The 14,852-nt window shown below is 44.1% G+C and overlaps 1 protein-coding gene across 4 annotated transcripts in view; it reads right to left on the reverse strand.

The window, feature by feature from the left end:
• Nucleotides 1-14,852, reverse strand: part of U2AF1 (U2 small nuclear RNA auxiliary factor 1) — a 24,794-nt gene continuing 9,942 nt past the window's right edge. For all 4 annotated transcript variants that reach the window (XM_053306692.1, XM_053306693.1, XM_053306694.1 and 1 more), the window contains 5 exons: nt 13,024-13,073; nt 11,219-11,317; nt 7,356-7,489; nt 7,103-7,195; nt 1-263 (listed from right to left, as the gene is read on the reverse strand). In XM_053306692.1, the coding sequence (XP_053162667.1) occupies nt 119-263; nt 7,103-7,195; nt 7,356-7,489; nt 11,219-11,317; nt 13,024-13,073 (521 nt within the window). In that variant the 3' untranslated portion in view covers nt 1-118. The remainder of the gene's footprint in view (nt 264-7,102; nt 7,196-7,355; nt 7,490-11,218; nt 11,318-13,023; nt 13,074-14,852) is intronic.

The raw sequence follows: 14,852 nt of genomic DNA on the forward strand, positions 1-14,852 counted from the left end.
AACTGTATCACTACAAATTTTTATTCAGAAGCCCATCTTTTAAAAAAATTTTCATTATGAACTTGTTTGGTCAATCAACTACAACACTTGCTAACAGACAAGATAGAAATCGCATGGCTCAGAATCGTCCAGATCTTTCACGATCTCTTGATCGCCTTCTATCACGCTCTCGGCCTCCACCTCCGCCTCCGCCTCCACCACCTCCACGACCACGATCTCTGGATCTAGAGCGACGCTCACGGGACCTTGACCTGGATCTATGCCTGGCAGAAAAAGTTGAATACATTGAGAACTTGTTTCAGACTGTGTGAGGAGCAAGGAGTTTGAGAGTATGAGAGCTATCTATCTATACACACACACACACACACACACACACACACACACACACACACACACACACACACACACACAATTTGAGGACTCTGCAGTCACAAAGGAATTTTCTTTTTGGAAAGATGAACAGTGAAAGTTATGCTTCTAGGGTTTTCAGTTAATCAGTTCAAGAGGTCACAGCACTAGCCCAGGTATATAACCACTCTCTTCTCCATAATTGATCCAAATAAAAACGTACCTTTTTTCTGCAAGCAGAAGGCAACAACCTACATTTTATTTATTATATTTGTACACAACCCCAAACTTTGATGTAAACCTTGATGCAAGCCATCTCTGGATGGTTTACTTTCACATAAAACAAATTAAAACAGGAATTAAAACCTTGAAACAATTCAAAATTACAAGTCTAGTTAAAAGCTTGGGTGAATAAATGTGTCTTTAGATACTTAAAAAGTTGTCATAGAAAGGCTATTCAGCAGGAAGTGCATTCCAGAGTCTCAGGGCGGCAACAGAGAAGGCCCGTCCTTGTGTAGCCACCAGATGAGCTGGTGGCAACTTCAGACAAACCTCTCTGGATGATCTCAATAGGCGATGGGGTTCATAGTGAAGAAGACATTCCCTTAAACACTGTGGGCCTAAACTGTTTAGGGCTTTATAGGTTACAAGTGAATTTAAGCCTGTTGAAAAACGGGCGCTAGTAATGCTTTCGGCCCCCGCCGCCGAACCTCCCAGCTGCCCGATCCCACCATTTGTACAGGAAAGAGGAGCTCGCCAGCAGAGCTCCTCTTTCTGCAAAGGCTCTTCTCAAACTGGCGCTTTGAGCGGAAAGGACGCCCTTTCCGCTCAAAGCGCCAGTTTGAGAAGAGCCTTTGCAGAAAGAGGAGCTCTGCTAGCGAGCTCCTCTTTCCTGTACAAATGGTGGGATCGGGCAGCTGGGAGGGCGGTTCGGCAGCGGCATTTTTCAGGGCCAATTTGGCCCTTAGTAATTTGGCGGGGGGACGGGAATGGTGGGATCGGGCCCCAAGGTTCCCCCCCCGCCCGGCTTTACTGGCGGCGCCAGGCCTCGGCGGCGGCTCCGCCGCCACCTCGGCCAGCTTCCCCGCCGCCTCTTCCCCCGGCGCCTCTCTCCTTTATTTGCGGCAGCCGCTTCTGGGCCCGCCGCCGCCTCACCCGCACTCCCGCCGCCAGTTGCCCCGTCGCGGCCACCGCCACCTCTGGCCGTGGCCACGGCTGCGCCGCCGCCTCTCCCGCACTCTCCTCCTGGCGTAGGCGGCGGCCACTTCTCCTTCTCCCGGCCCCAACATGGCTGCCGGGTCCTGCCGTTCGTGCCTCCCTTGCCCTGTTCTGGGCATGCCCAGAACAGGCCAGGCACGAACGCACGCTTGGTGTCCGTCCACGGACGGACACCAAGCGTTTTATTAGAGAGGATAACCAACACCTTGTATTCCGCCTGGAAATTTATTGGTAGCCAGTATAGTTCTTTTAATATAGGAGTAATATGGTATCTCCAAGATGACCCTGAAACCAACCTGACTGCTGCACTCTGTACAAACTGCAGTTTCCAGACTATGTACAAAGGCAGCCCTACATAGAGTGCATTGCAGTAGTCAACTACATTAGACATTTAAACTAAGACAGTATTAAAAGATCTGGGACTGACATCCAGACTAATGCCATGTAGGCACAACAGGCTGTTTGTCATGACAGAAGGTGCATGCAAATTTCAGAAATGCCCCTTCCCTCTGCAGCAGCCTGTGCCTCTTGATAATATGCCAAGGCTGAGTTTGGATGTCAAACAGCATATTTAATCCAAAGACATTTTAGTAAGCATCTTTAAAAAACCACATACACTTAAAAAGAGACACACAATCACATGATTGCATGTACAGGAGGTAGGGGAAATGCATAAATCAAGTTTTGTGATCTTCTGTAAGACCCTCCTCCAATATTATGCTGCTCACACAAGCAGAGTCCATTTGCAGAAACTGCTAAACTCCTAATTTTATTATTATTATTTATTAAAAACTTTTAAACCCCCCTTCCAAAAGGTTCAGGGTGGTTTACATTAAAACACCATTAAAATCAGTGAAAAATTAAAACAAAAATTATAAAAGCAAAAACAATGATTAACAATTAAAATAATCATAAAACAGCAATTAAATAATCAGAACAATTTAAAAACAAGTTTTAAAAAGCTGAGAAAGCCTGGTTGAAGAAATGTGTTTTCAGAAGTTTTTAAAAAATTGCCAGAGATGGGGAGGCTCGTATCCCAGCAGGGAGCGCATTCCACAATCTCGGCGCAGCAGCTGAGAAGGCCCATCTCTGTGTAGCCACCAAACAAGTTGACGGCAACTCGTTTGGTGGCTACCAACTCGATGGACCTCCTCAAATGACCTCAACGGGCGATGGGGTTCATAGCCAAGAAGACACTCTCTTAAATACCCAGGGCCTAAGCCATTTAGGGCTTTATAAATTATAACTAGCACTTTGTATTTTGCCCGGAAACCTATTGGCAGCCAGTGTAGCTCCATCAACAGAGGATTCCCTTAAAGATTTGGCAAATGACAAATAAGAAGCTCCTAATTATAGTACTATGATATTGCAATCAAGATTTAAGTCAGCAAGCTCTATAATAGTTCAAAGATATAAAGCACATATCTCAAATGCAGGGAATAAAATTTGACAATTTTTAGAGCAAGGCAAACATACAAGACTTTACCAACACTTCCCAAAGATATAGAAAAGCTCATTTTCCTTTCAACTATTATCTCCCATTAGCTGAAATTGTGAATTCAGCTCACCTCTGACAGCTGCTTCACATGTTACAGAAGCAGTGTGCGCCTGCTTCCTCTGCAAGACATACAATCTCACAAAGCAGCCCCCCGCCCCCGCCCAGTGAGGAAAAGATGTAGCTGCTGCTTTCATTACGGGTAAAATGTGTGAATAGATTCAAGATATTATTTTTTGTGGATGACTAAAGAATGTGATTACATTTTTGTTTTAAACAGGAAGGGATGGTGGTGAAAAGTATGAGAGTTAAACCTACTACTCTGTGCCTAATCACATTTCCTTGAAAGGACTTTCTGTTGATTTCAACAGAAGTGTTTTCCAAACGGGATGCAATTATAAGCATCCATATATTTAATTCTCATAAATGTGCCTGTGGGGATGCGTCCCAGCAACCCAGCTGATTAGCTGGGCGGCAGACGCACCTGATTGGTCGATGTGCAGGCCAATGGCAGCGGTGGGCCGGCCTGCTGGGACTCCCTGGCACTGGGAGGCCAGCGGCGGGCCGCAGAACTGGTACTCGGCCCGGCGGTGTGCCTGCAGGCCCGGCTGTGGTGGTGACGCTGTGGCAGTGGAGGCCAGTGGCGGGCCATGAAACTGGTACTCAGCCTGGCGGTGGGCCTGCAGGCCCAGCTGCAGTGGCAGCGGGCCAGCTTGCTGGGACTGGCTGGCACTGGGAGGCAAGTGGCGGCCACGGAGGCAAGCAGCGGGCCTGCCAGGCGGAGGGCCCGGCCCGCACGCAGAGGCCAGGCGGTGGTGGGCCACGGAGCCCAGGCAGTGGCGGCGGGCCCGGCCCGCCCATGGAGGCAAGGCGCCCGTGGGAGGCCGGGGCGGGAGGGAACCGGGTGGTGAAACTTCCCTTTTCACTGCCCGGGAGGAGGAGCGGCGCCAGCGCCCTTTTCGGCCACCCGATAAGGCCTGTGGCAGCAGAGGTAAAGAACTCAGTGCGGGGAAGGCAAGAGAGAGTGGGGCAGGGGGAGGGGGGACAGGAGAGAGGGGGCAGGGGGAGGGAGGGCAGGAGAGAGTGGGGCAGGGGGAGGGCAGGAGAGAGGGGGGCAGGAGAGAGTGGTGGAGGGGGAGGGGGGGCAAGAGAGAGTGGGGCAGGAGGGAGGGGGTAACAGCCAGCCCCAAAGAGCGCACAAATGCTCTGTGTGGGTTGGCTAGTGCTTAGAAATACCTGATCTCTTACATTCTGCGCAGTGCCCCACTGATCCAAGAGTGGGGTGCATGCGACTAGTTCTGAGAGACTCCAAAGTCTGTTCATACTGCTAGTGAATGTGGAAAGGATCCGTGGCTTCTTAGGACTGTGTCATCACTGCAACACCACATCTTCTATTGGGAATGACAGAAGAACTGCTGCAGCAAGGATGTAATCCTAAGAAGCCATAGATCTTGTCTTTGATCTGGTAGTGATCCAGTAACATTAATAAAAAGTGGGTTCTGCACCTGTGCAGAACACTTCAGGCAAAATTTCATTAGCTCCTCAGGATGCCAACCAACCGCCACTGTGCATGCCCCACACATACTCATATCAGCGGTTCGACGCCTTATAGTTCAGTTTCTTGATGGCCACTCCAATGCAGCCTTTCCTTTTAAGTGTGTGGACTTGTAACTTATTGCTTGTGGTATCTGTTGCGGGGATGGTTGAGAGGGTTTTATGAATGTTACTGGATCACTACCAGATCACCTGTTACAGGTAAGCAACCTGTTTATCTGGTTCATGATCTGATAACATCCATAAAAAGTGGGTGACTCCTGGAGATGGAAACATACAGCTATTACAAAACTCGTTCGAGTACACCCTCCCCAAAATTAGTTGCTGCTACTGAGCGGAGGTCCACCGCATAGTGCTTTACAAATGTCTCTTCCGAAGTCCATGTAGCAGCCATGCAAATATCCTTGAACTTAATTCCTGACAAGTTTGCTGTTGAGGACACATACGTCCTTGTAGAGTGGGCTTCTACTGCTTTAGGCAGATCTGCCTTCTGTATCTTGTAGGCCAGGTAGATAGCCTCCTCTAACCAATGAGAGATCCTTTGTTTAGAGACTGGATTCCCTCCATCTTTCAGTTTATAAGTAACTAACAGCTGTTTGGTTTTGGCGTGGGGTAGGTGCAGGCAACAGAGAAGTCGCTCAACACCAAGGTGCCAATGTCAACATCATAGCCCTTTCCAGCGATGGATGTGTTAGGCATTGTAAGCCAGACAAAGAGGGAGTCATAGTGCTGGGCACCAATAAACACTTTCCCCTCCGTTCACTCTCCTACCTGTGCTTTTTTGGGGGAGGAGAGCTCGAGTCATCCTCTCGCCTACGCTTCCTATCCCTTGATGGCAAGAAGTGCACCCCTCAGGAACTCTTGGCTCCTTAAAAGGGAGAATCCTTCAGTGTCAATGGTCTCGGCATTGGGGATGTAGACTGTTTGGATTGCAGTTCCCAATGCCGACTTCAAAGTTGCAATCATCTCCTCCAGAGATGTGGAAGCATCCTTTGGAGTTAGGGCTTCCTCCAATAATGCCACCCTTAAGCATGCAGCTGTATTTTTAAAAGTTTTTTTCGAGAACGAGCTGCAGATAGCGGATACAGCTGATTATGCCCTTCCCCCAAACATAGGAGGCAGCGGTTGTGACAGTTTGTAGAGTGGATCTTCCCCCTACATCGTGTACACCTCTTGAAGGTTGTCTTTTCCCTAGGTGTTGGGCTTGAAAACAACATTCCAAAACCTATTTTACCAGTCCGTAGTCATACACTTTAAATTGCTTTGCTAAGGTACCTACCAGTGTTCCTTCTAACAGGGATTCCCAGATGTTGTTGACTACAAGTCCCAGAATCCCCAGCTGCAGTTGCTTTTGCATGGGGATTATAGTCAACAACATCTGGGAATCCCTGTTAGAGGAAACACTGGTACCTTCATCAGTTACACAAAGAATAAATTTTCCCAGTCCAAGTCATACACAAGATGTTACAACAGTTTCAAAAGGGTAGTCCGATAACAAGTCCAGTCACAGTCCAGAGTCAAAATCTTTAAATTTAACCACTAAAATATTTCTGAGGAGCCAAAAACTAACAAAGAACTGAACGCATTGGCAGAAAGAAACTGAACTATAAGACACCCAACTGCCTGTGTGTGTTAGTGTGGGGCACACGTAGTGGTGGTTGATCGGCGCAGCAAGGAGCTAGCAAAAGTTGCATGCGCAGAACCCACTTTTTATGGATATTACCACATCACAAACCAGATCGTGAAGTTCAGAATGATGCATTAATCTCCTGAGAATGCTTGAAAAAGCAAAGTGTGACAAAGCGAATGCATATGATGAATTCATAAATACAGTAGTTTAATGAGAACCATGATTTAGGATAAGTTCAGCAGTGTAAATTTTAAAGAAATCAGATCAATAATTTTGCATAAAGCCCTTCCACTATGCCTAGTGAGAAGTCAAAACGTTTACCAGTCAGAGATCAGTCTAACATGTTTCATAAATACTTTTGACCCTACACTCAATCCCCTGAAATCCTGGCTTACTGATACTGCAAAATAAATCACAAAACAGCATATCCACACGTGCAGTTCTGCTCCATACACAATTTACACCCCATAAGCATCAAATACTGCATGTAAAAAACTTGTCCTCACTCAGCAAGAATATAAGAAACTAACAGGCATTTATAGCTGGTTTCTATCAGACTGGAACTGCAATATTTAAGTACTATGCATGTGGCTTGATTAGGAATTGCTGACATTTTGCTTATAAGGCTCAACAGTGTCAGCTTCTAAGTAGGATTCTTATGAAGAGGCATAATACCAGCCACTTCAACATTACATTTACTGTTCCATTATTTCATAGCTCATCTGACCAATAATTGCATTCCCTCTGGAAGTAGCTTAAAGGAGTTCTACTTGTTTAAAGAAATCCGGGGGGGGGGGGGGGGGAGGAGATTGCTTTAAGAATTTGCCAGTCAGTTTTCACTCAATGCAGATACTTACTTCTTGCGGCGACGGCCATAGAGCTCACGTCGCAATTCCCGAGAAATAGGTTTCAAATGCATAAAATTACAGAAACCTCCCCGTGTACACTCCCTGAGGAGAAAAAAAAAAAGCAATTAAGCAGATAAAGAAAATGTTATACTATTTGTTTTCTGGAGTCACTAAATATAAATTATCACACTAAAGCATTTCTAAGCCAACATTTAAAAAAAACACCACCACCACCAAAGACTGTAGAAACAAGTTTAATTACCCCATTTCATACTGGCGGCAGCAAGCTTCTCTGAAATCTGTCACAGGGGAGAGCTCAGCATGAATCGGCTGCCCATTAAACCAGCGATTGTTCAGATCAATCACAGCCTTTTCTGCATCTTCTTCACGTCGAAACTGGCAAAGTAAATTTTAAAAAATGAAATTTCTATGTATTACTAGAAATTGAACTAATGTTCAATGTGAACAGCAAAACTAGGAAACCACCGCACAACTCGGCATAAGCCTAGCAAGAACCATCTACAAGTTGTGGCTTAAATCAGAGTCACAGGCATCACAACAATAAATATGTTAGTAACCAAGTGAATATTTTCGATTTAAAAAACCTGAGATGTTTGTGGACCTTCCAAAATTATGAAACATAGGTCAGTGTTCCCTCTAACAGGGATTCCCAGATGTTGTTGACTACAGCTCCCAGCATCCACAGCTGCAATAGCCTTTGCTTGAGGATTATGGGAGTTGTAGTCAATAACATTGGGGAATCCCTGTTAGGGAACACTGCATGGGATTAAGATTTTAATCAACCTAAGAGCTAGCTTACAAAATATTTTATCCATGGGATGCAAAATGCCATGGAAAATTAAATTCTTCAGACTGTTATATACAACATGACTGTTTCAATCCAGAATTAAAAGTACATTCTCTAGAAAAAGAATGCATTATAGGTACGTTAAGCACACTTATAACACACTCAATTGTAGCAGGGAAAGGTTATTCATTTAATGTTCATCCCAGCCTTCCATAGCCATTAATCAGGGCAATTAACAACACTGAAAAGGAGTCCAAAGATGCCTTTCCACTAGTCTTTTCCTCTCATGGGAAGGTGCTTTTGACTTAACAGAGGAATACTGCATGGAAAAAGTGATCCCAAATCCAAAGGAGTTCCTACATTTGCTCAAGCTCTTGTGGAAGACAGCACAAGTGTTTTTCAAAACCCTTTAATGGACCACTGGAGACTATATGCTATAGCCTGTATCTTCCTTATTCATCATGTTTCTCATACTGTAATCCCTCCTGCACATGTGCTGTGGTGCAAAAAGTCTCCTGCTAGTGCTTGCACAAGAGACATTTTCTACTTCCATTCACTGATCTTTGTGGCTCCAAATCAATTAAAAAAGACAGACAATATAAACATATGTTAAATCCCAATAAAAACACATATTACCACAGCAAAATAAAAGTAGAAAAATATTAAGCACCATATATTTATCCCCTTCAAGCCACTTGAACAGCTCAAAGCAGCATGTACAAGCAAATCTCAGCAACAGGATTGGTAGCAAGAGATACAAAAATTCCTTTCATGAACAAAAGGTGCATGCTCGCGCGCACACACCCACCCACCATACATGGTGCTTTCGGAATGTGATTCAAATTTTAAAATCAAGATGTATCCCTGTAACTAAGAATAAGATAAAATCTGTCAAATTTGTTTAAGATTAAATAGATTCAACTGTTAATTGATTGTAGAAAAGAAGATATTAATTTTAATCAAGGATGATTGGGAAAGGCAGGGTATCATATCACTATCATAAGGGTATAGTATTTCCTGAGGGATCTGAATATGACCTGCCTCTGTGAGAGGATAGCAGCAACTACTGGTGCCCTCCTTCACAGAGAGTATTTCATGTTGGATACATATTGAACTACAGGAGAACCTCATTATTTGCAGAACTTCTATTTGTGGTTCCGCATATTTGCAGGTGTCTAACAGAAACCTGTTTCCAGTACCCGCAGATACTAATGGGTTAAATCCCATGTATCCACGGTTCCTAGGGAGCCAGAAGTAACCAGAGGTCACTTCCGGCTGCTATTTGTCTTGAGGAGAGAGGAGGATACACGAGGAGCCATTTTGTGGTTCATTTCTTGGGGGGGCGGGGCGGGACACCGCACACCCCTCCCCCCCATTTAGGCATGCCTGGGCACATGGGAGACCCGCAGAGTACACCACTGTAAGTTTGGGGGCTTTTCCCAATTTCTCCCTCTACCCTGGAACTTAATCCCCCTTTCCCCATAGCCCTAATGCCTCGTTACGCGTGGCTTGGGGCCAGGGTACTGTCGGACCACATTCACCCACATGAACCTGCCAGGGCCTTCTGCTCAGCATCTCAGGCCCAGCTCATGGCCCCACCACTAATAGAGATCCAGTTGGCAGGGACTAGAGACAGGGCCTTTTCAGTTGTGGCCCCTCAGCTTTGGAACACCCGCCCTGAAGCTTCACCATGTGCCCTCCCTCAGTGTTTTAAAACAATTAAATTCACATCTTTTCAAAGAGGCTTTTAAATGTTTTATCTGCTGCTTATATCTGGTAGGGTTTTTAGTTCTCAGTTTTTAGCTTTCTATTAATAACTTAATTTGAAACTTTAAAAATTTGTAATTTTAAATGTGATTTTAGTCTGGTCCTTTAACAACTTTATTAATGTCAATATTATTAACATTATACTATTTTACTATAATACTATTTATACTACAATACTATTTCACAACGTATGAGTTTTGTTGATGTGAGCCGCTCTGAGCAGTATTATATTATTACTAGCTGACCCGAGTGCCACCGCTGCGGCCGGGTGCGGCTGCCGCCGCCAGCCGCCACCTCCGCGGCCGGGCCTGGCCAGTCCTGCCGCCTCACCTCCGCGGCCGGGCCCGCCTGGCTCCCCGGCCATGCCGCTGCTGTTCTCCTGGGTGCGCCAGCCAATCAGGCGCCCCGCAGCCCAGCCAATCAGCTGGGCTGCCGGGACGCATTTTTCCTGGGCACACCCAGGAGAAATATATATATATATATAGATTATTATTAGCTCTATTGTGAATAAACTGTGCTGCCAGGCCGGGCCGCCCCGCCGCCGCTGCTGCTGCACCACCACCACCGCGCTGTTGGGCCGGGCTGCCCCCGCCGCCTCACATCTGCGGCTGGGCTTGGGCCCGCTGCCGCGGCCTGGCCCGCTGCCTTGCCTCCGCAGCCGCCCGGCCAGGCAATTCTCCTGGGTGCGCCTTACCCAATCAGGCGCCCCCGCAGCCCAGCCAATCAGCTGGGCTGCCGGGACGCACGTTCGAAAGGCACACCCAGGAGGATTATTATTAGCTATATTGTGAATAAACTTTTAAACCAGAACATGTGCTAGAGCACAGATTTTAATAAGCTGCATCCAGCTTAGAAACTTTGCAGAAATTTGCAGGGGGGGGGGGGGAATCTAGAACATACTTAAATTATTTTAAGTCCTATAAAGTTCAATGGGATATAATCCAGATATAGAATTGTAGCCATAAGCAATCTAATGCTAATCCACTGTGAGTAGTGAAATAATTCTGAGAATATATATCCACAATAGAATGTTTCTAGCTGGGTCTGAGCTAGACACACATTATATGTGGGTATGAGCCATGCATAATGGCTTGAGACACAGGATGTGGACACATATTTGCATAATTTTACCATCTAGCTCTGAAAAGCACATGAACAAAACCCCAAATATAGGATCCAGCTGAGATTCACACATGGATTCCAAATAGCCAATTGGCTCTGCACATACCCCTGCCTTACTGGATTAGGGTAGTAGTTTACAATTCAGGATTAACTGTCCAGAGACTTAGTGAATATCCTCTCCAAGGAAACAGATTTAAAAATAAATAAATCATAAAGCTAAGTTTAAACTCAGAAAAGAGGGGGAAACAATTTAGGTCATTCATGTGCCTTTGCTTGCATTTCTTTTTGGGCTGACTGTTCAAAAATATTTGTAATATTTATGCTATAGAAGGGTTTACTTATGCAAGATGTTACTTTTTTCAAATATAAGGCATAGAGCATTAAAGGAAACGTCTATTAACATATCTAGACTTATATTTATCTCTTACCTTTACATATACATTTCCAACCAGATGATCTCCAAGGTTATCACAGACATTCATCTCCTCCACTTCACCATATTTTTCTTCCATTTCTGTAAAGACCTCCTGAGTTAAAGAAAATCCAGTGTAAATTTGATGCATCAGCAAACTTATATAGATAGTACTTAAGACAAGTTTCATATCCATCCTCCTTTTTCTGGCCTTGCTACTTGATTACATGTAATTTGGCAGTGACTTTGTGAATCAAATTTAAAATGAAAATAAACTTCTGTTTTCTACTACTTCTAAGGTATTGCATTAACAGTTACCTGAAACTAAAAGTGACCAAAGCCTCAAAAATAAAACCACAAATATTTCTTTATCATCTATTGTTCATTTTTAGGGAAATCTTAGGTGATGCAACTTAAATTTGATAAAACCTGTTCCTGAAACCCACTAGGGGTGTGCACGGAACCGCCAAACTGCGGTCCGGCACTGGGGTGGGGGGTTGCTTTAAGAGTGAGGAGAGGGTTTACTTACCCCTCCCGCCGCTTTCCTGCTCTGGCGCCCGTAATTTTAGTAGTAATTGGGGCGGCAGGATACCTCCCTGCCGCCCCTTCCCCCCTTTCGCTATGAAAAGCTCCCAAGAGTCCTCTGTGCGCGCACATCACAGAGACGTGAAGCATGCGCACAGAGGACTCCTGGGAGCTTTTCATAGCAAAAGGGGGGAAGGGGCGGCAGGGAGGTATCCTGCCGCCCCAATTACTACGAAAATTAAGGGCGCCAGAGCAGGAAAGTGGTGGGAGGAGTAAGTAAACCCTCCCCCCGCTCTTAATGCAACCCCTCCACCCAAACCGAACTGCCCAGGTCCGGAGGCCTTTAGAATGGCCTCCGGACCGGTCCGGGCACATCCCTAAAACCCAGACTCCCCCCATCCCCACAAAACTGCTCCAGAACCATTATAGCCTTGATTAAACTGCACATCCAATGCTGTATTGCTGTATCTTATCCTATCATCACTATTTGTCAGTCCCAATTTCTACCTACACTCATCTTGTTCAAAAGCAAGCATTCCTTGGACACAGACTATGGAACCACTAGGATTCATGTGGTGGCAACAGATTGCTGGCACCAAAGTAGTAAAAAGCAATACAGGAGGACCTCGATATTCATGGGGGAGCTTTTTACCATGCTTTGCTGCTCCCCCTGAGTCACACTGTGTCCCCAGAATGCCCCCAAATAAGCCAAAAATCGCTGGGTTTTTTAAAAGACAGGGGCTATTTTGTGGCTCTGACAAACAAAATGGCAGCCAGAAATGACCTCTGTGGTCATTTCCGGCCACCTCCAACATGCGGATAAGTGAGGTCGACTTATCCCCCCTACCCCCGCCCACCATATGCGGAGGTCGGATGTCTTTTACCCAAACATGGATATGTGAATCACGAGGTCCTCCTGTAGTCTCTAATGCTGACACTTATGACCCCCCCCCCAAAAGCAATATGCTTCTGTGCCCCATTTATATGACCTTGCAAGCTATCTCAGTTCTGTGATTCAATCAGGAATTATCTAGACAATTTGCATATCAACAGAACAAAATACTTAAGACTATAAAACAAAAGCATATAGAGTAATGTTTTATACGCAAGTCATTACAAACTTTCCTAAAGCAACCACCAAGTGAGCCTCTCCTATGCCTTTTCTTGTGGTCAAAGACATATTTTTGGATACCCTTTGTTTCCGCGAAGCTTGAAAGTTATAATTTCAACAAAACAAACTATGTTTGATACCCACATTTACATGCACTTTTCAAAGCATCATTCAGTTTAACATACCTCAAAAAATTCATCATAATGTTCTTGCATTTCAACATCGCTCACTGCACCTGCAAATATCAAGTCATATTAATTAGAATTTATCTTCTAACAATGAAAAGGACTCTGAATAAATTACAAAGTATTTTTTAGAGAATGTCAGTAGAAGCCGTCTACTGGAGTAAAATATATGTAATATGTGGCTAGCCATTAGGAGTAGACCATGAGCAGTTCTGCAAGTCCCTAAAGAAAAAAGATCACAGCAATGTCTTAAAGTTTTAATCATTATCCCAATGGCACACTTTTATGGAGAAACTGACATTCTAAGGAAACTGATCTGCTGTAGAACACAACTCCCTAGATCCAACTGTCTTAGTTTTAGCACAGCAGGTTTTCTTAACAGCCTTTGAAGAATGATTACTAAGACTCAAATAAGGGCAGCAATAAAATATTTTAAAGGGAATTTCATGTTATTAAAGATTATTATTCCTAAAAGCAGATATGCTAAAATGCCCTTGCTCAAGAAATTAACTGCTCACAATCCATACAAGTTACAGAACACATTTATTAAAGCTAACACACTTTTCATTCCTTCAAGTGGCAAAATTAGGCTCACTGATTTTGCCCCAAAAGCCAATTCAGTCTTTTACAATTCCTCAGAAAAGTTAAAGCAATCATGCTACATTATTTCCATGCCTTTAAGCTGGCATCTGCAAGCAACTGGTCCGCCTGTTTGTATGAAAACAGGTAACTTTAATATATATTTCAAACCAATATGTATGGCAAAAACTGATGGTTCTACAGCATTTTAAAACAAATTTAATGCAAGCCAAACCCAGTTCTGTGTCCACCTGATCCTAAGTGGCATGATCAAATGGAACAGCGTTAAAGCATATGCTGTAGTTCACAGAAAGGATTTTGCCCTTTCAACTACATTTACTTTACTAACAGGAATCTGCAATATTCAAGGATGGAATAACTCAATGATATTTTTCAATTCAGTGTTCACCTTCTTTCAATGAACGAAAAAGAAGCTGAGGTCTAGTTTTGGTTCTTTTTCAATGAAACTATGGCTACATTTGTTTGTACAGCAAGTTTAAAGGGGCATACATCAAATCAGGCACTAAATGCTGACAGATTAATTAATGTTTGCCATACCCACAATGTGGTTAACCCTTTTTATAATGCATCATGAGGTAGGGGTGTGTGTGTTTAATGCAATAAACTGTCCCAAGCAATCTGTCAAAATATGCTAGAAAGAGCTTATTAGCTATCCACATTCTCAGAGATTCCTGCAAAAGCAGGAATATTTTCCATGCAACTTGGGTTTCCAGAAAATAATCAATTGTTGCCATATATGAATATTTTAAACTTGATAAAACCATTTCCCTGTAAAAGATAGTACTAAACAGACCAAATTAGGTGATGGTGCTACACTAGACTGAATGAGTACACCACCAGAAGACTACTACTAGACACAACTGATGCTACTGTACGACATTAATGGGAATAGAATAGTTAAACAATGTAAATATTTGCTAGCCAAATTGTCTATAACATGCAATAAACAGCCAAAGGCTGTTGATCTGTTAAGTATAATTACCCATCTGACACCAAATTTTAAATACTACATTTGAACTTTTAAAAAATAAAAGACTTACTGCTAGCATTACATTTGGTCAGCCAGTAAATTCTGGGCAAATGAAACAGCTCCACACCATACCATGCAGCTTAACTATAAATTAGTTACCAGGTTGGTGGAGAGTTTAGTACATGCCCAGATTAGTACATACAACTGCATATTATTTAGCAGTGTGAGTGAACATAGAATTGAGAACAGTAAACTTTAT

The sequence above is a fragment of the Hemicordylus capensis genome, chromosome 3, assembly GCF_027244095.1.
Source record: "Hemicordylus capensis ecotype Gifberg chromosome 3, rHemCap1.1.pri, whole genome shotgun sequence".
Classification (NCBI taxonomy): Eukaryota; Metazoa; Chordata; class Lepidosauria; order Squamata; family Cordylidae; genus Hemicordylus; species Hemicordylus capensis.